Source organism: Pecten maximus, chromosome 16 (assembly GCF_902652985.1).
Source record: "Pecten maximus chromosome 16, xPecMax1.1, whole genome shotgun sequence".
In the NCBI taxonomy this organism is placed as follows: domain Eukaryota; kingdom Metazoa; phylum Mollusca; class Bivalvia; order Pectinida; family Pectinidae; genus Pecten; species Pecten maximus.
Genome location: NC_047030.1, coordinates 37,364,229 through 37,390,967, shown reverse-complemented (window position 1 = coordinate 37,390,967; position 26,739 = coordinate 37,364,229). Strand labels below are relative to the sequence as shown.

The 26,739-nt window shown below is 37.4% G+C and overlaps 1 protein-coding gene across 1 annotated transcript; it reads left to right on the top strand.

Moving 5' to 3' along the window:
• Positions 1 to 1,498: 1,498 nt before the first annotated feature.
• On the top strand, positions 1,499 to 26,012 carry LOC117344810. Its single transcript, XM_033907635.1, has 4 exons — positions 1,499 to 1,650; positions 8,648 to 8,921; positions 25,406 to 25,488; positions 25,976 to 26,012. The coding sequence occupies exons 2-4, from the start codon at positions 8,649 to 8,651 to the stop codon at positions 26,010 to 26,012; spliced, it is 393 nt and encodes a 130-aa protein (XP_033763526.1). The 5' UTR covers positions 1,499 to 1,650; position 8,648.
• Positions 26,013 to 26,739: the final 727 nt, after the last annotated feature.

Sequence of the window (26,739 nt, the reverse complement as noted above, 5' to 3'; positions counted from 1 at the left end):
AAGCTCAAGCTGAATCTAAATCAATGTCAAACGCAAGCTGAAGAGTTAATCAGTGTCATGCTCAAGCTAGAATTTAGTATGATCAGTTTTACTCTCAAGTTTAAACCGTGCATGATCAGTGTCACACTCAAACTTAAGCCTGGTCTGATCAGTGTCACACTCAAGCCTAAGCCTGGTCTGATCAGTGTCACACTCAGACTTAAGCCTGGACTGATCAGTGTCACACTCAAACTTAAGCCTGACTGATCAGTGTCACACTCAAGCTCAAGCCTGGATTGATCAGTGTCGCACTCAAGCTCAAGCCTGGATTGATCAGTGTCACACTCAGACTTAAGCCTAGTCTGATCAGTGTCACACTCAGGACTTAAGCCTGGTCTGATCAGTGTCACACTCAAACTCAAGCCTGGTCTTATCAGTGTCACACTCAAGCATAAGTCTGGTCTTATCAGTGTCACACTCAGACTTAAGTCTGGTCTGATCAGTGTCACACTCAGACTTAAGCCTTGACTGATCAGTGTCACCCTCAAGCTTAAGCCTGGTCTGATCAGTGTCACACTCAGACTTAAGCCTAGACTGATTAGTGTCACGCTCAGACTTAAGCCTGGTCTGATCAGTGTCACACTCAAACTTAAGCCTGGTCTGATCAGTGTCACACTCAAACTTAAGCCTGGTCTGATCAGTGTCACACTCAAACTTAAGCCTGGTCTGATCAGTATCCTTCTAAGAGAGTGCTCCAGTCAAGAAAACATAATTAGATATTTATAATATTGATCAACTTAATTCCTAAGTTAGACTAATCTAGTATGGTTTGAAAAATCCAAACATTTTTTCTCTATAGCATAAATATACATGTGTAGTTCTTGATATATTTGTATGCTATGAAAGGATTCAATTTTGTACAATTAAATGGATGTGTGTACCCTTGAGTATACAGGGATATCTTTCAAAAGGATGAACGGGTCCTAGCACATCTTTATATTACTCTTTCCGTCAATAGATGTGTTTTAATATGAAACTAATACTGTAGGCCTACAATATCACACAGTTTGTATCAGATTAGGCCGTAAGTCATACATACTTTACTAGTCTCTGCATCGACCAGAAAACTTAGCCTAAATGGAGCTAGCTGAGATCCCTGTTTTACACAAGTTTGTTGATCACGAAGAAGAAAAGACAAACAAACTCATCATTCAGGATTAGCCATGGAACCCAACCTTGCTTCTTGAGATTTATTTTTGCTATGGTTACTAATGCAGACAGTATGTCAATGTATGTTAGTTGACACACACGTACTGGATATATCTGCCCTCTAGGTCTCCTATACAAACGTGCATGCGTCTTTGATGGATCATATTGCATTGTCATGGTAAAATGATCAAATCCGTCAATTTTATCCGGGTTTTGGCTCTTTTTATACGTTTAATTAGAATATCCCTGATCAATAAAACGCTTAACGTGCTTGTGGTCTTTCTTTACAAACGTTTTGAAGACCTGCAAGAAAACGACATGGAAACACACGTCAAAAAGATCTTCATTTGCAGTTAAAAAACTGCTATTCGCTGTTAATTTAACACATGGACATGTCACAGGATAACTACAATTCTTAGGAATACATCGGGTATTGTTAAACATCAATCTGGAGCTGCAAAGGTAAAACATTTGATTCGATTTGTATGGATCACTTGCCAAAAACACTGTCGCTTGTTGATATGTTGTGTTTACTCAAGTTCATCATCAGCAGAGCTGTGAATAAGATTACTTCTAATTCTGTTACGATGATTAACGTTTGAAATTGAAGAAATATAGCTTTAAATGGTTGTTACACTAGCTGACTAATGGACTTTAAATCTTGCTTTTTTATTTTGATCGAAAATGAGACTTCCTCGTACAGTGTGTATATTGATAATTATAGAAACAAAGATATTTGATAAACATAACTATTTCTCTTATTAGTGATTACAGTCTAATTATGCAATCAGAAAAAAATATGGGCGAACACATTCTAAAATCTACTCATTTAATCATCATCCAAAAATAGTAATTTGCTTTGACAGTCCATTCACAGGAGCTTACAATTAACGTTCTATCAAAGAAATAATATGATTCCGTGTAAAAATACCCTGCAGTATTAATATTACATGTATTATAAAAAATAACCACCAGGAGTCAGTGAAATGGATCACTATAGAATTTTTTTTTCCAGCTTAGGTAAAAATTCTGAAAAGTTTTCTGTGACTTGTCTCCTTATCGTATATCGCACCAAGCAAACAATAATATCTAAAGATCTATATCTTAATATGTTGTAGTACCTATTTCCATTTTTAATACAATGGTATAGAGAAGGTTAGAAGGGACTATTGGTGCATGAATGCATTCCTGAAAGCCTTCAATCATGAGGCACATACTATTTCATCATCCAGATGGTTAGTCTATTTCTGTGCGTACAAAGAATTAATTCTTGTATTGGTCACAGTTGTGTGTTGGTATTGTAAGTGGTTTGGAATTGTTTATGACATTTTTTTCTTTTGTGTTCAAAATGATGTAGTTTTTGAAATACTTCGCTTTATATACTTCTCTATGGCCATTAATTGCCTTGTTAAGGTTTCCTCTGGGGGTATAGATGGTAACTTTCTCTCAACTATTTTGTACACGAAGGTCAGTCTGTTGCACACACCTACAATGTAGGGAGTTTCAGGTTGTCTAACAGCCGTGTGACTTATCCTTCGTCCCTGGTCCAATAGTTGTTATTGATAAATCTGGCTTCCTATAACATAAGAGGCAGCTGGTTGGCTCTTTTTCTATCAGATATGATTTTGCCGACTGCGACTGTCAAAAGTATCTCACGGTGTTAAACCTCTAACATTGTTGAAGTAGCATGGAACGTACCAGGAATATATATGTTGTTTTCTTGCACAAGGATGGGTAGTGTTTCTTTTAGGGAGCCTAGGGTGGAACTACAAAAAATGTAGCTTGTTTTGTAATGTTCAAAATGTGGGTGTTTAATTTCAAATTGTCCCATATCGTTAGTCCGATCGAGGTATGGGTTTGTTTTCACTTGTTCTAATGTGTGTCCTGGATATAGAATTGTTCTCCTAGATGTTCATGATCATGAGGTAGCATGTTTTGGTGATGAATTTCATACTCCATTTTCTTGCCAATTGTTCCAGATTATGAAGGTCTTCTTGTAATAGTTGGTACTGTTGGTCACTGTATTATTTTTTTCTCTTTAGGGAAGGCAATCATCTACAAAGAGACATACTTTTGAGCTTATACACTGCTGATGTGACATAAGAATAAAAAGGGTCCAAGTACTGTCCCTATAGCTATTTATTACCTATTTTTTACATGTATCAACACAAACCTGTTGAATTAGCATCAATTAAGTTATGTATAATCGGATCCTTGAGTAATATTTGAAAGTTAATTTGTTTTTGCGGTCGGCTCTGGTATTTTTACATGGACTATTTAATCTTCTCATTGGTGTAACCCTGGTAAAATACCAGCTGTATTGTACCTCTCAGCTAGAGTCAACTTCTCTTTAGCTTGAAGTAGGGACATACTTATTTGTGAAAGCATCACTGTAAACCCCTGGAAAATCATGGACGAGTTCTTCCATGGTGGGAGAGTAACTGTTACACTATGGAATTTGGAAACTGATAGTGTACTTTAAATGGAATTATTAGTAATATGTCGAGGGTAACGTACTTAGCTGTGTTATCATAATACATGTACAGCACATATATTATATGTTAGTTTTGCAGCTGTGAATATCGGTGGCCTCGGGTCATTGACAGGATGAAATCTGTGACAGTTCTGATATTTTGATAGCTGCCATCATTGGTTCAGTGACAATATTTTGTAAATTGTATCGGCATGGTTACATTCCATATATTGTGTAAGCAATTTTCTGTCTAGTATAATTGGCATTAAATTAAACTTGACAAATATCAGGCCAGGCCTGAATATGGAGAGTCTGGATTACATCTCCGACCAAGTAACATCTCTGGTCGCATGTGGCTATGTTCAGTGATGATTATTTAAACATCTATACATGTACATGAACACAGAATGGTAAACAGTGACAATTAAAATCTGAACTAGGAGCATTGTTGCTGTTCATCTGTCCGGTAATATAACCCTCAGGTAAAATACTTAGCCGTAATATTAATGACCTCTCGGCTGGTCATCTGTCCGGTAATATAACCCTCAGGTAAAATACTAGCCATAATATTAATGACCTCTCGGCTGGAGAGAACTTCGCTTTAGCTCGATCAGTTGATTGTAAGACTATAATCCATAGGTTCGTTCCCTCACAGAGACATTGAAATAAATTCAATTGATCATGCTTTGTTACAGTGGTAGAATGTCAAACTCCTGTGGTCTATTTATTAGCAGGCCTTGGTGAAGATTGTAGGTACCAATATCAACGGTATACAGTGTATCTTTCATTAAGTCAAAGATTATAATACATAGGCACACTGTCTAGGAGAAGGTAGAAGTGGTTAAAAGCTTGATGTTTTGGTATAAAACAAAGTGGCATGGTAAATCATATGTGTTGTAGCTCTGCCTTTAATGATCTTAGGTAAGGGCTGAGTGTCTGGAGCAGTATAGGTTCCAGAGATGAGATGGTACAGGTCAGGGCTGAGTGTCTGGGGTCAGTATAGGTTACAGAGATGAGATGGTACAGGTCAGGGCTGAGTGTCTGGGGCCAGTATAGGTTACAGAGATGAGATGGTACAGGTCAGGGCTGAGTGTCTGGGGTCAGTATAGGTTACATAGATGGTACAGGTCAGGGCTGGGTGTCTGGGGTCAGTATAGGTTACAGAGATGGTACAGGTCAGGGCTGGGTGTCTGGGGTCAGTATAGGTTACAGAGATGGTACAGGTCAGGGCTGAGTGTCTGGGGCCAGTATAGGTTACAGAGATGAGATGGTACAGGTCAGAGCTGGGTGTCTGGGGTCAGTATAGGTTACAGAGATGGTACAGGTCAGGGCTCGGTGTCTGGGGTCAGTATAGGTTACAGAGATGGTACAGGTCAGGGCTGGGTGTCTGGGGCCAGTATAGGTTACAGAGATGGTACAGGTCAGGGCTGAGTGTCTGGGGCCAGTATAGGTTACAGAGATGAGATGGTACAGGTCAGGGCTGAGTGTCTGGGGCCAGTATAGGTTACAGAGACGGTACAGGTCAGGGCTGAGTGTCTGGGGTCAGTATAGGTTACAGAGATGAGATGGTACAGGTCAGGGCTGAGTGTCTGGGGTCAGTATAGGTTACAGAGATGGTACAGGTCAGGGCTGGGTGTCTGGGGCCAGTATAGGTTACAGAGATGGTACAGGTCAGGGCTGAGTGTCTGGGGCCAGTATAGGTTACAGAGATGAGATGGTACAGGTCAGGGCTGAGTGTCTGGGGCCAGTATAGGTTACAGAGACGGTACAGGTCAGGGCTGAGTGTCTGGGGCCAGTATAGGTTACAGAGATGGTACAGGTCAGGGCTGGGTGTCTGGGGTCAGTATAGGTTACAGAGATGGTACAGGTCAGGACTGGGTGTCTGGGGTCAGTATAGGTTACAGAGATGAGATGGTACAGGTCAGGGCTGAGTGTCTGGGGGCCAGTATAGGTTACAGAGATGAGATGGTACAGGTCAGAGCTGGGTGTCTGGGGTCAGTATAGGTTACAGAGATGGTACAGGTCAGGGCTGGGTGTCTGGGGCCAGTATAGGTTACAGAGATGGTACAGGTCAGGACTGAGTGTCTGGGGTCAGTATAGGTTCCAGAGATGAGATGGTACAGGTCAGGGCTGAGTGTCTGGGGCCAGTATAGGTTACATAGATGGTACAGGTCAGGACTGGGTGTCTGGGGCCAGTATAGGTTACATAGATGGTACAGGTCAGGGCTGGGTGTCTGGGGCCAGTATAGGTTACAGAGATGGTACAGGTCAGGGCTGAGTGTCTGGGGCCAGTATAGGTTACAGAGATGGTACAGGTCAGGGCTGAGTGTCTGGGGTCAGTATAGGTTACAGAGATGAGATGGTACAGGTCAGGGCTGGGTGTCTGGGGCCAGTATAGGTTACAGAGATGAGATGGTACAGGTCAGGGCTGAGTGTCTGGGGCCAGTATAGGTTACAGAGATGAGATGGTACAGGTCAGGGCTGAGTGTCTGGGGTCAGTATAGGTTACAGAGATGAGATGGTACAGGTCAGGGCTGAGTGTCTGGGGCCAGTATAGGTTACAGAGATGGTACAGGTCAGGGCTGGGTGTCTGGGGCCAGTATAGGTTACAGAGATGGTACAGGTCAGGGCTGGGTGTCTGGGGCCAGTATAGGTTACAGAGATGGTACAGGTCAGGGCTGGGTGTCTGGGGTCAGTATAGGTTACAGAGATGGTACAGGTCAGGGCTGGGTGTCTGGGGCCAGTATAGGTTACAGAGATGAGATGGTACAGGTCAGAGCTGAGTGTCTGGGGTCAGTATAGGTTACAGAGATGAGATGGTACAGGTCAGGGCTGAGTGTCTGGGGTCAGTATAGGTTACAGAGATGGTACAGGTCAGGGCTGGGTGTCTGGGGCCAGTATAGGTTACAGAGATGAGATGGTACAGGTCAGGGCTGAGTGTCTGGGGTCAGTATAGGTTACAGAGATGAGATGGTACAGGTCAGGGCTGAGTGTCTGGGGCCAGTATAGGTTACAGAGATGGTACAGGTCAGGGCTGGGTGTCTGGGGCCAGTATAGGTTACAGAGATGGTACAGGTCAGGGCTGGGTGTCTGGGGCCAGTATAGGTTACAGAGATGGTACAGGTCAGGGCTGGGTGTCTGGGGTCAGTATAGGTTACAGAGATGGTACAGGTCAGGGCTGGGTGTCTGGGGCCAGTATAGGTTACAGAGATGAGATGGTACAGGTCAGGGCTGGGTGTCTGGGGCCAGTATAGGTTACAGAGATGAGATGGTACAGGTCAGGGCTGGGTGTCTGGGGCCAGTATAGGTTACAGAGATGGTACAGGTCAGGGCTGAGTGTCTGGGGCCAGTATAGGTTACAGAGATGAGATGGTACAGGTCAGGGCTGAGTGTCTGGGGCCAGTATAGGTTACAGAGATGAGATGGTACAGGTCAGGGCTGAGTGTCTGGGGCCAGTATAGGTTACAGAGATGAGATGGTACAGGTCAGGGCTGGGTGTCTGGGGCCAGTATAGGTTACAGAGATGGTACAGGTCAGGGCTGGGTGTCTGGGGCCAGTATAGGTTACAGAGATGGTACAGGTCAGGGCTGGGTGTCTGGGGTCAGTATAGGTTACAGAGATGGTACAGGTCAGGGCTGGGTGTCTGGGGTCAGTATAGGTTACAGAGATGAGATGGTACATGGTTCATGTATATATGTTGTTTGATAGAATGGGGCAAAGAAGTAATTCAAACAGTGTAAACAATAAGGTTTGTTAAATTTTCGAGGCAATCCGCCCCTTTATCAAAACACAAAAAATTACAAATACAATCACAATATATATAAGAAGGACAGGAAATACAATAAACTACAATAAGATACAATAAGAATAATGGTTTGTTGTTTGATAGATATACACTTGGTAGTTTATGTTTCATGGGAAACTGAGATTGTTGACCATCCTGGTCTATTGTAGTTATGTTCATGTTGTCCTTGATACAGTCACATATTTGTGATTAGCCTCTTGTATGTTGTGAGGTGAGGTAGCCACAAGCTGCTACAAAGAGACTGATTGCCTCAATATGAGTCTGGCTGGCTTACAGGGTGATAGGCACATCAAATGAACCATGGTTTATAATACATATACTAAGTGATATATTTTATCCTTGTAAGATTGACAGATAAACACAGAAACCAAGCCATGGTTTATAATATATGTACTCAGTGATATATTTTATCCTTGTAAGATTGACAGATAAACACAGAAACCAAGCCATGGTTTATAATATATGTACTCAGTGATATGTTTTATCATTGTAAGATTGACAGATAAACACAGAAACCAAGCCATGGTTTATAATAAAATATCTACTAAGTGATATATTTTATCCTTGTAAGATTGACAGATAAACACAGCAAACAAACCATGGTATATAATACTGATACATTTTATCATTTAAGTTTGACAACAAGGTTTTGATAACACACAGGAATATTGCTTCTTCGCTTTGGTAGATATAGGAATTTCTATATCTATCTATATCTAGCTTTGTGTTATAGAAAATTTCGGAATTGTATGGTGTAGATCTATAGCGTGTTGGATTGTTAAGCTTACAATCTTTAAACTTAATATCTTATACATGGCAGCCATCTTGAATATTAGATTTAAACTCAAAATTAACTGAACTGGTAAATTTGAACTTTAATGATCAGTATATTATCTTAATCAATTATTGTTTTGGAGCTCTGTTGAAATCCAATTTCGTAGCCATTTTAAACATTTAAAAATAATCATAATCATAATAACAAAAAATAATGAAGTGAAAATGATCAACATTGCTGTGGCAAAAAAACTACTGTTTTAAAATTAATTTTCAGAATGATTTCCTTTTTTCCACCATTAAAAAGACCCCTTGATGGGCCTTTTATAAGAAGATAATGTTATAATAATCAATGTGTATGATTTACGATTAAAATTTTAAAATATTTTAAATTTTACTGTTTACAGGATGCCCACCAAGGGTAAATACATTGCGGGGAAGCAAGTGTCACGATGGGATGCTGAGTCAGAAAAGGTCGACATCGAATACAAGAACCTTGACAATGCATCAACTTCCAAGTTGTCCTTCTTTAGCGGACATAAAGGTTGTGCCTTAAAACTTCTCCTCCTGGCTGCCTGCTTGGCGGTTGGTATGATTGTCGGTTACATCATACGACGTAACGTGCACGACGTCTTTCTACCACCCAGTCACAAAGAAACGACACCACACGGCATCAAACAGGTTTGTACCAACCAACCTTGGAAAAATATACCTCAAATTAGTCAGGAGTCAAAACAAGTGTCTGAAATCCTGTAGATAGATACATTTTATACCATAAAGAATGGGTATGGAATCCTGTAGATAGATACATTTTATACCATAAAGAATGGGTATGGAATCCTGCGGTAGATACGATTTATATTAGAGAGAATTAATGGATATGTACACTCCTGGCTGAAGGTAATGAATGGTGTTACTTTAATCACTACGATTGGGTGTTTTTGAGTAGTTTTGAACTGCTGCGAACTGTTTACAGCTAGCTTCTAGTTCTAATACTGACTCTGGGCTCTACTGAGAGAAACATGCATATTCATAAATGAAGTTTAATCTTTACTTGACGTGTATATATAAGACTTTTAAGGAATGATTGTCTGTGTGTATAGCTAGAACTTTCCTTTCTTCCTTTGTGATTAATGCCTTTAGTATTTTCCCTAATATATTGTCACATTAAATAAACGCATCTTATGTATGGAACTTTCTTTTCTGTCCTACAAGTATCTGATGTTTTCTGTCCTACAAGTATCTGATCTCTCTTGTCCTACAAGTATCTGATCTTTTCTGTCTTAGCTAGAAGTATCAAATCTTTTCTGTCCTATAAGTATCTGATGTTTTCTGTCCTACAAGTATCTGATGTTTTCTGTCCTACAAGTATCTGATGTTTTCTGTCCTATAAGTATCTGATGTTTTCTGTCCTACAAGTATCTGATGTTTTCTGTCCTACAAGTATCTGATGTTTTCTGTCCTACAAGTATCTGATGTTTTCTGTCCTACAAGTATCTGATGTTTTCTGTCCTACAAGTATCTGATGTTTTCTGTCCTATAAGTATCTGATGTTTTCTGTCCTACAAGTATCTGATGTTTTCTGTCCTACAAGTATCTGATGTTTTCTGTCCTACAAGTATCTGATGTTTTCTGTCCTACAAGTATCTGATATTTTCTGTCCTACAAGTTCCTGATCTTTTCTGTCCTATAAGTATCTGATCTTTTCTGTCCTACAAGTATCTGATGTTTTCTGTCCTACAAGTTCCTGATCTTTTCTGTCCTATAAGTATCTGATCTTTTCTGTCCTACAAGTTCCTGATCTTTTCTGTCCTATAAGTATCTCATCTTTTCTGTCCCACAAGTATCTGATCTTTTCTGTCCTACAAATATACCATTTGACCTTAGTGACCTTTGGTGACAAGTATCTTTACTTTAATTTAGTGCCAATGATTACCAGAATTTTTGTAGGATTTTCAACTTTGGGTAAGTGAGCATTTTAGGAATATATTTATAAAGATATGTGCTACACTGCACCCTTCAGAAATTTGCCGAACATATGATATTGTATTATTTTTCAACATAATCCCCTTCAGTATCTTTACACTTCTGCCAGCGGTGTTCATCGGACTGAAAGTGGGTGCATGAAATAGCTGTTTTCAGTTTTGGAAATAGATAGAAGTCTGATGGAGCGAGATCAGGTGAATAAGGCGGATGCTCAGTCGATTTAAAGCCACAATCGTGAATGGCAGCCATAGCAGTGATAGACTTGTGAACAGGAGTATGTCCTGATGGAATAACACACCTTAAGTGAGCTTTCCGCGGCGCTTAAGTTTAATATTTTCACATAACTGCCTCAGAAGTAAAGCATAGTATGTGCCATTGATTGTTTATCCATTTTGGAGATAATCTATCAGCAGAATACCATCTGCATCCCAGAAAACCGAGGCCATAACCTTCCCAGCTGATGGAACAGTCTTTGGTTTCTTTGGCGGGGGAGAGCCAGGGTGCTTCCATTGTTTCGATTTTTCTTTGGCCTCTGGAGAAAAATGATGGACCCATGTTTCATTCATAGTGACAAATCTCTGAAGAAAGTTAGCAGGATCTTCCTCAAAAAGGTTCAGATTAGCAAACGATTAGAGTACGTGCTACCTCTTCGATATCAACTAACCAAATGAGACCAGTCCTTGGGTACACAGCCCTATATAGTCAGAGAATAGTATAAAAATATTAAAATGAATAACCTTGCGTACCTCCTTCAGTACGAGGCTCACAACATATCAATCAGCCCTTGTATAATCATTTAGCCTCCATCAGTAATATATCGTAATTCTGTAGTAAACTTGATTCCCATGTGAGTTCAAGGTGTTCACATTGTAATTGACAACAAAATGTAAAATGTCAGTTATAAATGCTGGGAAATGTCCATATGTTTATATTAACTAGGATATATCTAGGTCACATTACACAGGACTAAATTGGTAGGGTGATTATATACGTGTATCACATCTGAAGTGAGAAGAATTTACAGTCAGATACATTTGTGTGATTTCCTGATTCACAGTTTTATCTAGCAAAGTTTCCTTCTATTAGGCCTTATATCAAATCAAATATCACCTGCAGAAATTTGGGTTAGTTTTTTTTTTACATCCATAAAAATTACAAAAGACAATGCTAAAGCCTGTTTCTTTTGTTACATAAAAAAAATTTACCTTTGTGAAATAAATTCCATATCCAACGACCACTTGTTATGTAACCTCTCTAGATCTATATATAACTAATGTTAACAGTTACCATATATTTATTTATTGCATTTTTACTAGTGATGTATAGAAATTTATCAAACTAATAAAACTTATATTTTCACTGCAGCGACGAGCAGTGAAAATATAAGATTTTGCAGTGAAAATAAAAGTTTTGCAGTGAAAATATCAATTTTTTTCGTCTTCGACCAATCAGATTGAACCTTTCACCTCATTAAAACTTGCCGAAGAGAAGATAGATAAATTTGTTATTTTGCTGTATTTCTAAAATATTCAGACTAGTTTTTGAAAAAATACTCGCTTGATTTTAGCTATTCATACACAGATTCTCCGATAACAGCAGAAAACACTTATATTGCGTTGATCAGTCCTTTCAAAATGCACCGTAAAGTTGATGTGGAATATCGTCATAAAGAGATGACGGCATGTATCGTGTTCCTGATTCCCGCACTTTTTTACGCTGTTAATTTTTCGATGTTTTTAACTTTGGTTTTTAAGTATATAAAATGCACGAGTGAAAAATATTGAAATATTGTCATACTCATAATTTACCAGGTAAAGCTTGTTTTAAATCCAATTTTAATCTTTTTAGCTCACCTGGCCTGAGCAAATATGATTTAATGTTGCATAAATGGAGAATGTGGCTCCCTGGGGCGGTGGGGCAGGGCATGCACAATAGTGGATATTGAGCTAAATCCCTTACATTGCTACTAGTTTGAACCCTTGAGATCCCCACCCCATAACCATATATATCATTGCTGGACATCAAGGGATAAACACAATCCTGTTTTAGATATAGGCCCTGGGGTCTTTCCCCACTCCTAGGGACTTAGATTGTTTGATATATTTTTGTAAGCATTGGGATACCCACCCTATAACCATATATATATATATATAGCCTTGTTTGACATTGACAAATATAGATATTAACAAATTGAACATGAACATTATTTTGACGTTTGTTCTAATCCAACTACATTGTAGGTGAGTGATACAGGCCCTCTGGGCTCTTTGTATTTTTATCATATCATATTGACCTAAAGACACGTTGATATATTACACTGATGTGCATACTTAAAATGAGGTAAGACCCCATGAAAATCCAGTTTATCAGTAAAATACAAGCCTGTCATATATATTTATATAATTATTTTTTTAACAAATTGTTGTCCCTGTTTTCTACAACTCCATATAGCTATGTTAGGAGCACTTTAATAGCTACATCGCCTGACAGTCACTGATGAACACCGGTTAAGACAATCGCTACACAGCTAACGTCGGTGTCTTGAGACAGGGAGGAGTTTGTGAAAACAACAAAGATCATGTTCTCCTATGGAATTATTCTCAAGTCTAGATCACTGAAACCCTTGATTCCTATGGGCCATCATATTGATTTCCTGTTTGCTTTGCTGCTGTTTATTTTCAAGTACGAAAAGTATATGTTATATGCTATAATAACTTCATACTTTGTCTGTTGTTTTATGTACAAATCAGGCCTAAGAACGTTGTTAAAAGTCTTGCAGAATTGTGTTTTTTATAAACATTTGATATATGAATGTAACATTTCCATTACAGTAACAGAACTGCCAGAAATGTTAAACACACTGACATACAACAGTTATACAGTCAGGTATCGCCAGTTCCTTACTGGAAGCTGAGAAATGGCTTTGTACAGAGATAAATAGAGCTCATATTTTACAGACCAATTATCAAACACAAAGCTTCAAAATGCTAAGAGTTGTTTTGGGCCTAATTGATATACCTCGTGAAGCCAGAGTTAGCTCGGGAGATACCAAAACATTGGTATATATATCTATATACATGGCCGCAGAAAGGATGAGATCACAAGGGTCAGTGGGGAAACTTGAAACACATATTTTATTCTTTGGCCTCAGTAATGTGCTAGACTGAGTTATGTAAGACACAGCTTTGTCATGTTGGAAGCAATTAAACTGTGGCGGTATGTAGCGATTAGTGACAGCCAAAGTTTTACGAGCAGACAACAGCGCCACCTTGTGTGTGTCTCCACATATCCCATCATTTCCTAGATATATATATATATATATATATAATGTATTAACCACCAGTTCAAAATCTGCCTAGATATATATATATATAATGTATTAACCATCAGTTCAAAATCTGCCTAGATATATATTTATATATATATAATGTATTAACCATCAGTTCAAAATCCATCTAGATATATATTTATATAATGTATTAACCATCAGTTCAAAATCCGCCTAGATATATATATATATATAATGTACAAATGTATATTAACCATATCAGTTCAAAATCCGCCTAGATATATATATATATATATATAATGTACAAATGTATATTAACCATATCAGTTCAAAATCCGCCTAGATATATATATATATATATATAATGTACAAATGTATATTAACCATATCAGTTCAGAATCTGCCTAGATATATATGTATATTAACCATCATTTCAGGGGATTTCCCTTCAAACAGTAAAAGATTCATTCTTTAGAGAATATGCTCGGAAACCGATTGTTCGTTCTTTATTGATTTCAGGTCTTTGCACAAGACATGTTGCAGCTGTATGTGTTGTCAGAGTAATCAAATTCTGTCTCGATGCTCTCTGAATTTTCATTATTATTAGCACACATTGACAAAGTGTACTGTCCAGATATCCAGATTTAAAAAAAAAATTTTACTAGACGTCAAGTGCAGTGAAAATTTCACTTCACTTCTTCTTAAGAACTCTAAATTCAGAAACTTATACATGTATATCATTGGCAGCCTGCAGGGCTTGTAATCACCACTAATTGTGTATTTTAATAGTGACTTAAGGTCATAGAGGTAATAACATGTACTATTAGTTAATAAATAATGTATGCATGTTAAAATCTTCAAACTTCAAAAAGAAAAAGATATCTTTGTAACTGACTAGTCTACTTGTCATTTACAAATATAGCTTGCTTAATTTACTTTTATAAAACACTGTAATAGTTTCCTTTTCATTTTGTTTATGTTCCAGGGAAATATTTGAAAAAAAAAAAAAAATGTGTTTTAGGTTATAATTAAGCTCATGGTCAAATACCAGAAGAGCTTGTCATTTATAATGTCCAGATCTGTTGTCTGGCTGGCATCATGAATTTTATTTTGTAATGCTACTCCTCCTAAATGGATGATTATATGTAGACAAAACTCCAATCAGATGGTAGGCCATAGTTTATAGTTGGTCCTTATATGAATATTTGCCTCAATGTGACATGTATCAAGATGGCTGCCGTCTTGAAAATCTTATCAACCGTTGGCCCTGTTCCCCCCTGGATGGATTGTTGTAACAAGACTAATAATCCTAACTGAAATCTGGGCCTGTGGCATTGTTCTAATGAGCTGGTCAACAGATGACCCTTACTGAAAATTGGACCTTTGTCATTGTTCTAATGAGCTGGTCAACAGATGACCCTTACTGAAAATTGGACCTGTGGCATTGTTCTAATGAGCTGGTCAACAGATGACCCGTACTGAAATCTGGGCCTGTGGCATTGTTCTAATGAGCTGGTCAACAGATGACCCTTACTGAAAATTGGACCTGTGGCATTGTTCTAATGAGCTGGTCAACAGATGGCCCTAACTGAAATTTGGACCTTTGTCATTGTTCTAATGAGCTGGTCAACAGATGACCCTTACTGAAAATTGGACCTGTGGCATTGTTCTAATGAGCTGCAGGTCAACAGATGACCCTTACTGAAAATTGGACCTGTGGCATTGTTCTAATGAGCTGCAGGTCAACAGATGACCCTAACTGAAAATTGGACCTGTGGCATTGTTCTAATGGTATCGATAGTCAACAGATATGGCCCTTACTGACATTTGGTGACATTGTTCTAATAAGCTGGTCAACAGATGGCCCTAACTGAAATTTGGACCTTTGTCATTGTTCTAATGAGCTTATATGTTTATATCAACTGATTAAAACATAAAAGGTATTATACTTTGGTTTGGTTTGTTTTTGTTTAACGTCCCATTAACAGCCAGGGTCATTTAAGGACAGTGCCAGGTTTTGGAGGTGGAGGAAAGCCGGAGTACCCGGAGAAAAACCACCGGCCTACGGTCAGTACCTGGCAACTGCCCCACGTAGGTTTCGAACCCGCAACCCAGTGGTGGAGGGCTAGTGTTAAAGTGTCGGTACACCTTAACCACTCGGCCACCGCGGCCCCATTATTATACAAAAATGTTGAGTTGTTTCTTTTTATTTTGTTAACTTGTGTCTTTAATTAGTTGATATATTCACAATCCACAATTTCCGTCTCAGATTAGCTCCTGCTATGCTTGTCAAGCTAAGCATGTAATTGACACAGATTTAGTAGTGACGACTTGGTCAAATGTTCTCTAGGAACTCACGCGTACGCTTCAGCCATTTGTTGTTAATTAGCTTACCTCGTGGAGAAGTTAAATATGCACCTGTTTCCGCAATATTCAGTTTAATTTTTGACAAAATACTCACTTGACGTTAGCTTATTGTACAGAGATCATATGGGGTAACAGGAGAAAACAGTAAAATTGCATTGATCAGTCCTTTTAAAATGGCGTTGTCTAGTTTACGTTCCAATAACGTCACAAGTTATAAGACAACATCAAAATTATGTTTCTGATTCCCGTGCTTATTAATCCACTGGGACTTTTTTCTCTGCGAATATGTTGATTTATTTGCAGTCAGAGTTTACTAAGCTGAAGAAGGAAGAGATGTAGATATAGAAGGTGCTATGTTTCTGTTAGATTTGTCCGAAGGTGATATGTTTCTGTTAGATTTGTCCGAAGGTGCTATGTTTCTGTTAGATTTGTCCGAAGGTGATATGTTTCTGTTAGATTTGTCCGAAGGTGATATGTTTCTGTTAGATTTGTCCGAAGGTGATATGTTTCTGTTAGATTTGTCCGAAGGTGATATGTTTCTGTTAGATTTGTCCGAAGGTGATATGTTTTCTGTTAGATTTGTCCGAAGGTGATATGTTTCTGTTAGATTTGTCCGAAGGTGATATGTTTCTGTTAGATTTGTCCGAAGGTGATATGTTTCTGTTAGATTTGTCCGAAGGTGATATGTTTCTGTTAGATTTGTCCGAAGGTGCTATGTTTTCTGTTAGATTTGTCCGAAGGTGATATGTTTCTGTTAGATTTGTCCGCAGGTGCTATGTTTCTGTTAGATTTGTCCGAAGGTGATATGTTTCTGTTAGATTTGTCCGAAGGTGATATGTTTCTGTTAGATTTGTCCGAAGGTGATATGTTTCTGTTAGATTTGTCCGAAGGTGATATGTTTCTGTTAGATTTGTCCGAAGGTGCTATGTTTCTGTTAGATTTGTCCGAAGGTGATATGTTTCTGTTAGATTTGTCCGAAGGTGATATGTTTCTGTTAGATTTGTCCGAATGTGATATGTTTCTGTTAGATTTGTCCGAAGGTGCTATGTTTCTGTTAGATTTGTCCGAAGGTGATATGTTTCTGTTAGATTTGTCCGAAGGTGATATGTTTCTGTTAGATTTGTCCGAAGGTGATATGTTTCTGTTAGATTTGTCCGAAGGTGATATGTTTCTGTTAGAGTTGTCCGAAGGTGATATGTTTCTGTTAGAGTTGTCCGAATGTGATATGTTTCTGTTAGATTTGTCCGAAGGTCCCTATAAACACTGGAAGTATAAGATAAATATGATAGACTGTTGTCCTGACAACCACTATGTGCTTATCAGAATATATGTATTTTTTACTTCTTATTCCCTTTTTAGTGGCCATTGTTAATTTGAATTTGATTAATTTACTGAATAATCTTGGGAACACTCTCTTTTTTTAATTTGGATGTTGTGACCTTTATAAGGATAGGTCATTGCCATATCTGTGATAAGATTTAACCAAGATTGTGGAATGTTTCTATTACCTTACCAAGTCAGATGCCTCAGCATGACCAGCTTACAATGGCTTGTTAAATCACGTGAAATTGGAACATAAAATACTCTTAATTCCCCAAATAGAAAATAAATGTCAATCCGTTTTTAGGGAAGGATGATAAAGGAGGCTGGCCATGAAGTCTTGAAGGTGTCATTATCCATACGAAAGGAGTAGAATCTAAATTTTTCTATCTTTCCTCTGGTCCTAGGGGGTCTTAAAACTCCAACAGAAATTGGAATTCACACTAGAAAGGCAATCAGTGGCCACCTTATACAGAAAGTAAAACAAGGGCTGACATTACCAGTAATGATGAGGTATAGAGTATTGGGAGTAAAGTGCTGACTTCCGTGTACCTGGCCTCCTGAAATTCGGCCTCTAGGGATTTACATACAGTGTATGCATCACAAACATTTGATTTTTTTGTTTGGTATGTTGTGAGTTTTTTCTGTATTTTCCCCTGTTGCGGCTGAATATTTTGTAATCATTTGATGAAGTAAGAATTTACCAGGGTTAGCAAAACCCAAGATTCAAATTCCTGCAAAAAAAGACAGCTAGCAAACTCACTGCTGATGATATTGTCATTTATATAGCCTCTCATTTCTATAAAGATAAACGTTTCTCCCATTGTCAGGTAAAAAGTTTGTTCCAATTGTCAGGTAAAAAGTTTCTCCCATTGTCAGGTAAAAAGTTTTTTCCAATTGTCAGATAAAAAGTTTGTTCCAATTGTCAGATAAAAAGTTCTTTCAATTGTCAGATAAAAAGTTTGTTCCAATTGTCAGATAAAAAGTTTGTTCCAATTGTCAGATAAAAAGTTTGTTCCAATTGTCAGATAAAAAGTTTGTTCCAATTGTCAGATAAAAAGTTTGTTCCAATTGTCAGATAAAAAGTTCTTTCAATTGTCAGATAAAAAGTTTGTTCCAATTGTTGAGTAAACAGTTTCTTCAATTGTGTCTTCCAATTGCCAGGTAATGTTTTTATTACAATTATCAGATAAAAGGTTTGTTCCAATTGTCATCTTGCTGTGTGGAGATGTTAAAAGTTGGGGTATTACACAGCTTAAACTTACTGTGTGATGGATGTTAAAAGTTGGGGTATAACACAGCTTAAACTTACTGTGTGGAGGTGTTAAAAGTTGTAATATTACACAACTTAAACTTACTGTGTGGAGGTGTTAAAAGTTGTAATATTACACAGCTTAAACTTACTGTGTGGAGGTGTTAAAAGTTGTAATATTACACAGCTTAAACTTACTGTGTGGAGGTGTTTAAAGTTGGGGTATTACACAACTTAAACTTACTGTGTGGAGGTGTTAAAAGTTGTAATATTGCACAGCTTAAACTTACTGTGTGGAGATGTTAAAAGTTGGGGTATTACACAGCTTAAACTTACTGTGTGGAGGTGTTAAAACTTTGGGTATTACACAACTTAAACTTACTGTGTGGAGATGTTAAAAGTTGTAATATTACACAGCTTAAACTTACTGTGTGGAGATGTTAAAAGTTGGGGTATTACACAACTTAAACTTACTGTGTGGAGATGTTAAAGTTGGGGTATTACACAACTTAAACTTACTGTGTGGAGGTGTTAAAAGTTGGAATATTACACAGCTTAAACTTACTGTGTGGAGGTGTTAAAAGTTGTAATATTACACAACTTAAACTTACTGTGTGGAGGTGTTTAAAGTTGGGGTATTACACAACTTAAACTTACTGTGTGGAGGTGTTAAAAGTTGGAATATTACACAGCTTAAACTTACTGTGTGGAGGTGTTAAAAGTTGGGGTATTACACAACTTAAACTTACTGTGTGGAGGTGTTCAAAGTTGTAATATTACACAGCTTAAACTTACTGTGTGGAGATGTTAAAAGTTGGGGTATTACACAACTTAAACTTATTGAGTGTAGATGTTAAAAGTTGGGGTATTGGGGTATTACACAACTTAAACTTACTGTGTGGAGGTGTTAAAAGTTGGGGTATTACACAGCTTAAACTTACTGTGTGGAGGTGTTAAAAGTTGTAATATTACACAGCTTAAACTTACTGTGTGGAGGTGTTAAAAGTTGGAATATTACACAGCTTAAACTTACTGTGTGGAGGTGTTAAAAGTTGGAATATTACACAGCTTAAACTTACTGTGTGGAGGTGTTAAAAGTTGTAATATTACACAGCTTAAACTTACTGTGTGGAGATGTTAAAGTTGGAATATTACACAACTTAAACTTACTGTGTGGTGATGTTAAAAGTTGGAATATTACACAGCTTAAACTTACTGTGTGGAGATATTAAAAGTTGGGGTATCACACAGCTTAAACTTACTGTGTAGAGGTGTTAAAAGTTGGAATATTACACAACTTAAACTTACTGTGTGATGGATGTTAAAGTTGGGGTATTACACAGCTTAAACTTACTGTGTGATGGATGTTAAAGTCGGGGTATTACACAGCTTAAACTTACTGTGTGGAGATGTTAAAAGTTGTAATATTACACAGCTTAAACTTACTGTTCGGAGATGTTAAAAGTTGGGGTATTACACAGCTTAAACTTACTGTGTGGAGATGTTAAAAGTTGGAATATTACTCAGCTTAAACTTACTGTGTGGAGATGTTAAAAGTTGGGGTATTACACAGCTTAAACTTACTGTGTGGAGGTGTTAAAAGTTGGGGTATTACACAGCTTAAACTTACTGTGTGGAGGTGTTAAAAGTTGGGGTATTACACAGCTTAAACTTACTGTGTGGAGATGTTAAAAGTTGGGGTATTACACAGCTTAAACTTACTGTGTGGAGATGTTAAAAGTTGGAATATTACTCAGCTTAAACTTACTGTGTGGAGATATTAAAAGTTGGGGTATCACACAGCTTAAACTTACTGTGTAGAGGTGTTAAAAGTTGGAATATTACACAACTTAAACTTACTGTGTGATGGATGTTAAAGTTGGGGTATTACACAGCTTAAACTTACTGTGTGATGGATGTTAAAGTCGGGGTATTACACAGCTTAAACTTACTGTGTGGAGATGTTGAAAGTTGTAATATTACACAGCTTAAACTTACTGTTCGGAGATGTTAAAAGTTGGGGTATTACACAGCTTAAACTTACTGTGTGGAGATGTTAAAAGTTGGAATATTACTCAGCTTAAACTTACTGTGTGGAGATGTTAAAAGTTGGGGTATTACACAGCTTAAACTTACTGTGTGGAGGTGTTAAAAGTTGGGGTATTACACAGCTTAAACTTACTGTGTGGAGGTGTTAAAAGTTGGGGTATTACACAGCTTAAACTTACTGTGTGGAGATGTTAAAAGTTGGAATATTACTCAGCTTAAACTTACTGTGTGATGGATGTTAAAGTTGGAATATTCCACAGCTTAAACTTACTGTTCGGAGATGTTAAAAGTTGGGGTATTACACAACTTAAACTTAGTGTGTGGAGGTGTTAAAAGTTGGGGTATTACACAGCTTAAACTTACTGTGTGTAGATGTTAAAAGCTGGGGTATTACACAACTTAAACTTACTGTGTGGAGATGTTAAAAGTTGGGGTATTATACAGCTTAAACTTACTGTGTGGAGATGTTAAAAGTTGGGGTATTACACAGCTTAAACTTACTGTGTGGAGGTGTTAAAAGTTGGAATATTACACAGCTTAAACTTACTGTGTGGAGGTGTTAAAAGTTGGAATATTACACAACTTAAACTTACTGTGTGGAGATGTTAAAAGTTGGAATATTACACAGATTAAACTTACTGTGTGGAGGTGTTAAAAGTTGGAATATTACACAGATTAAACTTACTGTGTGGAGGTGTTAAAAGTTGTAATATTACACAGCTTAAACTTACTGTGTGGAGGTGTTAAAAGTTGTAATATTACACAGCTTAAACTTACTGTGTGGAGGTGTTTAAAGTTGGGGTATTACACAACTTAAACTTACTGTGTGGAGGTGTTAAAAGTTGTAATATTGCACAGCTTAAACTTACTGTGTGGAGATGTTAAAAGTTGGGGTATTACACAGCTTAAACTTACTGTGTGGAGATGTTAAAACTTTGGGTATTACACAACTTAAACTTACTGTGTGGAGGTGTTAAAAGTTGTAATATTACACAGCTTAAACTTACTGTGTGGAGATGTTAAAAGTTGGGGTATTACACAACTTAAACTTACTGTGTGGAGGTGTTAAAAGTTGTAATATTACACAACTTAAACTTACTGTGTGGAGGTGTTAAAAGTTGGAATATTACACAGCTTAAACTTACTGTGTGGAGGTGTTAAAAGTTGGGGTATTATACAGCTTAAACTTACTGTGTGGAGGTGTTTAAAGTTGGGGTATTACACAACTTAAACTTACTGTGTGGAGGTGTTAAAAGTTGGAATATTACACAGCTTAAACTTACTGTGTGGAGGTGTTAAAAGTTGTAATATTACACAACTTAAACTTACTGTGTGGAGGTGTTTAAAGTTGGGGTATTACACAACTTAAACTTACTGTGTGGAGGTGTTAAAAGTTGGAATATTACACAGCTTAAACTTACTGTGTGGAGGTGTTAAAAGTTGGGGTATTACACAACTTAAACTTACTGTGTGGAGGTGTTCAAAGTTGTAATATTACACAGCTTAAACTTACTGTGTGGAGATGTTAAAAGTTGGGGTATTACACAACTTAAACTTATTGAGTGTAGATGTTAAAAGTTGGGGTATTACACAACTTAAACTTACTGTGTGGAGGTGTTAAAAGTTGGGGTATTACACAGCTTAAACTTACTGTGTGGAGGTGTTAAAAGTTGTAATATTACACAGCTTAAACTTACTGTGTGGAGGTGTTAAAAGTTGGAATATTACACAGCTTAAACTTACTGTGTGGAGGTGTTAAAAGTTGGAATATTACACAGCTTAAACTTACTGTGTGGAGGTGTTAAAAGTTGGAATATTACACAGCTTAAACTTACTGTGTGGAGGTGTTAAAAGTTGTAATATTACACAGCTTAAACTTACTGTGTGGAGATGTTAAAGTTGGAATATTACGCAACTTAAACTTACTGTGTGGTGATGTTAAAAGTTGGAATATTACACAGCTTAAACTTACTGTGTGGAGATATTAAAAGTTGGGGTATCACACAGCTTAAACTTACTGTGTAGAGGTGTTAAAAGTTGGAATATTACACAACTTAAACTTACTGTGTGATGGATGTTAAAGTTGGGGTATTACACAGCTTAAACTTACTGTGTGATGGATGTTAAAGTCGGGGTATTACACAGCTTAAACTTACTGTGTGGAGATGTTAAAAGTTGTAATATTACACAGCTTAAACTTACTGTTCGGAGATGTTAAAAGTTGGGGTATTACACAGCTTAAACTTACTGTGTGGAGATGTTAAAAGTTGGAATATTACTCAGCTTAAACTTACTGTGTGGAGATGTTAAAAGTTGGGGTATTACACAGCTTAAACTTACTGTGTGGAGGTGTTAAAAGTTGGGGTATTACACAGCTTAAACTTACTGTGTGGAGGTGTTAAAAGTTGGGGTATTACACAGCTTAAACTTACTGTGTGGAGATGTTAAAAGTTGGAATATTACTCAGCTTAAACTTACTGTGTGATGGATGTTAAAGTTGGAATATTCCACAGCTTAAACTTACTGTTCGGAGATGTTAAAAGTTGGGGTATTACACAACTTAAACTTAGTGTGTGGAGGTGTTAAAAGTTGGGGTATTACACAGCTTAAACTTACTGTGTGTAGATGTTAAAAGCTGGGGTATTACACAACTTAAACTTACTGTGTGGAGATGTTAAAAGTTGGGGTATTATACAGCTTAAACTTACTGTGTGGAGATGTTAAAAGTTGGGGTATTACACAGATTAAACTTACTGTGTGGAGGTGTTAAAAGTTGGAATATTACACAGCTTAAACTTACTGTGTGGAGGTGTTAAAAGTTGGAATATTACACAACTTAAACTTACTGTGTGGAGATGTTAAAAGTTGGGGTATTACACAACTTAAACTTACTGTGTGGAGGTGTTAAAAGTTGGGGTATTACACCGCTTAAACTTACTGTGTGGAGATGTTAAAAGTTGGAATATTACACAGCTTAAACTTACTGTGTGGAGATGTTAAAAGTTGGGGTATTACACAGCTTAAACTTACTGTGTGGAGGTGTTACAAGTTGGGGTATTACACAGCTTAAACTTACTGTGTGGAGCTTAAACTTACTGTGTGGAGGTGTTAAAAGTTGGGGTATTACACAGCTTAAACTTACTGTTCAGAGATGTTAAAAGTTGGGGTATTACACAACTTAAACTTAGTGTGTGGAGGTGTTACAAGTTGGGGTATTACACAGCTTAAACTTACTGTGTGGAGATGTTAAAAGTTGGAATATTACACAGATTAAACTTACTGTGTGGAGGTGTTAAAAGTTGGAATATTACACAGATTAAACTTACTGTGTGGAGATGTTAAAAGTTGGAATATTACACAGCTTAAACTTACTGTGTGGAGATGTTAAAAGTTGGGGTATTACACAGCTTAAACTTACTGTGTGGAGGTGTTAAAAGTTGGAATATTACACAGCTTAAACTTACTGTGTGGAGATGTTAAAAGTTGTAATATTACACAGCTTAAACTTACTGTGTGGAGGTGTTAAAAGTTGGAATATTACACAGCTTAAACTTACTGTGTGGAGGTGTTAAAAGTTGGGGTATTATACAGCTTAAACTTACTGTGTGGAGATGTTAAAAGTTGGGGTATTACACAGCTTAAACTAACTATGTGGTGATGTTTAAAGTTGGAATATTACACAGCTTAAACTTACTGTGTGGAGGTGTTAAAAGTTGGGGTATTACACAGCTTAAACTTACTGTGTGGTGATGTTTAAAGTTGGGGTATTACACAGCTTAAACTTACTGTGTGGAGGTGTTAAAAGTTGGGGTATTACACAGCTTAAACTTACTGTGTGGAGATGTTAAAAGTTGGGGTATTACACAGCTTAAACTTACTGTGTGGTGATGTTTAAAGTTGGGGTATTACACAGCTTAAACTTACTGTGTGGAGGTGTTAAAAGTTGGGGTATTACACAGCTTAAACTTACTGTGTGGAGATGTTAAAAGTTGGGGTATTACACAGCTTAAACTTACTGTGTGGAGGTGTTAAAAGTTGGGGTATTACACAGCTTAAACTTACTGTGTGGAGGTGTTAAAAGTTGTAATATTACACAGCTTAAACTTACTGTGTGGAGAACGTTAAAAGTTGGGGTATTACACAGCTTAAACTTACTGTGTGGAGGTGTTAAAAGTTGGGGTATTACACAGCTTAAACTTACTGTGTGGAGGTGTTAAAAGTTGGGGTATTACACAGCTTAAACTTACTGTGTGGAGGTGTTAAAAGTTGGAATATTACACAGCTTAAACTTACTGTGTGGAATATTACACAGCTTAAACTTACTGTGTGGAATATTACACAGCTTAAACTTACTGTGTGGTGATGTTAAAGTTGGGGTATTACACAGCTTAAACTTACTGTGTGGAATATTACACAGCTTAAACTTACTGTGTGGAGGTGTTAAAAGTTGGGGTATTACACAGCTTTATTTTCTGGGTGACCAGCTTTATTTGCTGTGTGACTTTCGCCGATCATGTCTCTATCAGATAAATAATTTTCATGTCTCATTGTTGTGATGACAAACATTATCAGACTCTCTGAGCGCAATTAAATCATTGCAGATGACTGGGCTATTTAATGCCACATTCATATATTGCAATGTTATAATATTGCCCACACTTTTTGGGCGTAAATTGTTTCTGGATTGCTATTGATTTTTTCATCAGCCGCGTGAAACGTTGTATAATGCTTTTGTGACAGTGAACAGATTTACATGGTCAACTCATCTTCTCCACAAATTGTTTTTCTTGTCATTGCAGTAGTTTTTTCCGTGTTTAATTAAACTTTTGTTCCTTTAAACCAACAAGTACACAAAAGCAATTTGCCATTCCACTTATACTCAGTTTGATTATTATTTTTCAGGAAATACAAGATTTTGATGACAAACTTCGTCTGCTCATTCAGCAAGATCTTAACGATGCCAATAATTTTGATGACCATATAAGGTATGTTAATTTTGATGACCATATAAGGTATGTTAATTTTGATGACCATATAAGGTATGTTAATTTTGATGACCATATAAGGTATGTTAATTTTGATGACCATATAAGGTATGTTAATTTTGATGACCATATAAGGTATGTTCACTGATTGATCGTAACAGTACATGTACATTTACTTAATACATTTTTTTTCTCATAGCCGCCGCCTAAAGTACTTTAAATCACTATGTACTGTACTTTTCTTGTGTGGTGTCATAACCTCGAGATAACTAGGAGTGACCTATACTGATGTCTGTCTGACATCCGGCACGCTGTTGTCTGTCTGATTTCCGTAATGCAATTACCACACCTAATGTGATGAAATAGGCATTTAATTTGTCTGACCAATTAGTGGTCATTTAGCAGTGTTAGAAGGGCTAGGGTCAGTTATGGTCAATAATCCACGATAGTTACTCCATAATTGATGTCTGAAATGGGAATTGTCCAGACATATGTCCAAGAAATGTCCCGACGAGTCCGTATAGAGCACAGTAATCAGTCGATTGACGTGATGTAATAAATGGACCACTTTTCTGTACCATGTGACCTGAGAACCAGTAAAACACAACTCTAGATTAGGATTACTGGGACGACGAGGTACTACAGCTTATGTCCACATAACTTAGATAAATGATGTCTGAGCATCAGATAGACAGTCCATAAAACTTCTTATACAGAATGAGTAGTATAAATCTATACAAATTAGCTGGTTTGGGGATTACAATCATTGTCAGATCTGCACCTTTAGGTAATAGATGGGAGTCACACTAACCTGTAAATAACATTGAAATTGTTTTAATTGTCAAGGAGGGTTGACTGAAATTAGTAGTTTGTTTGCATTTTGAGTTATTTTTTAATTCATGAGATTCATCAGTGTCAGCCCTGCGAGAGGAACTCAAAGGTTTCAAGCACACTTTATCTCTCAGTCTGATGTGGGTTGTTTAGGTCGTCTGACCCAAAGGGTCAGGATGACCTATAGCCATCGTGTTCCCTCCGTCGTCGTCCGCCGTGCGCTGTGCGTAAGACTTTTTATTTCAAAACGCTACTCCTCCTTAACCCTTGGGTGGATTACTTCCAAATTTGGTTTGAAACATCATTGGGGGAGGACAATTATATTTTATATAAATGAGGCTGGTCTGACCCCTGGGGCCTGAGGGGTGGGGCCCCAAAAGGGGAACTTTGGTGAATTTTTGCTATAAAATCCTACTTTTC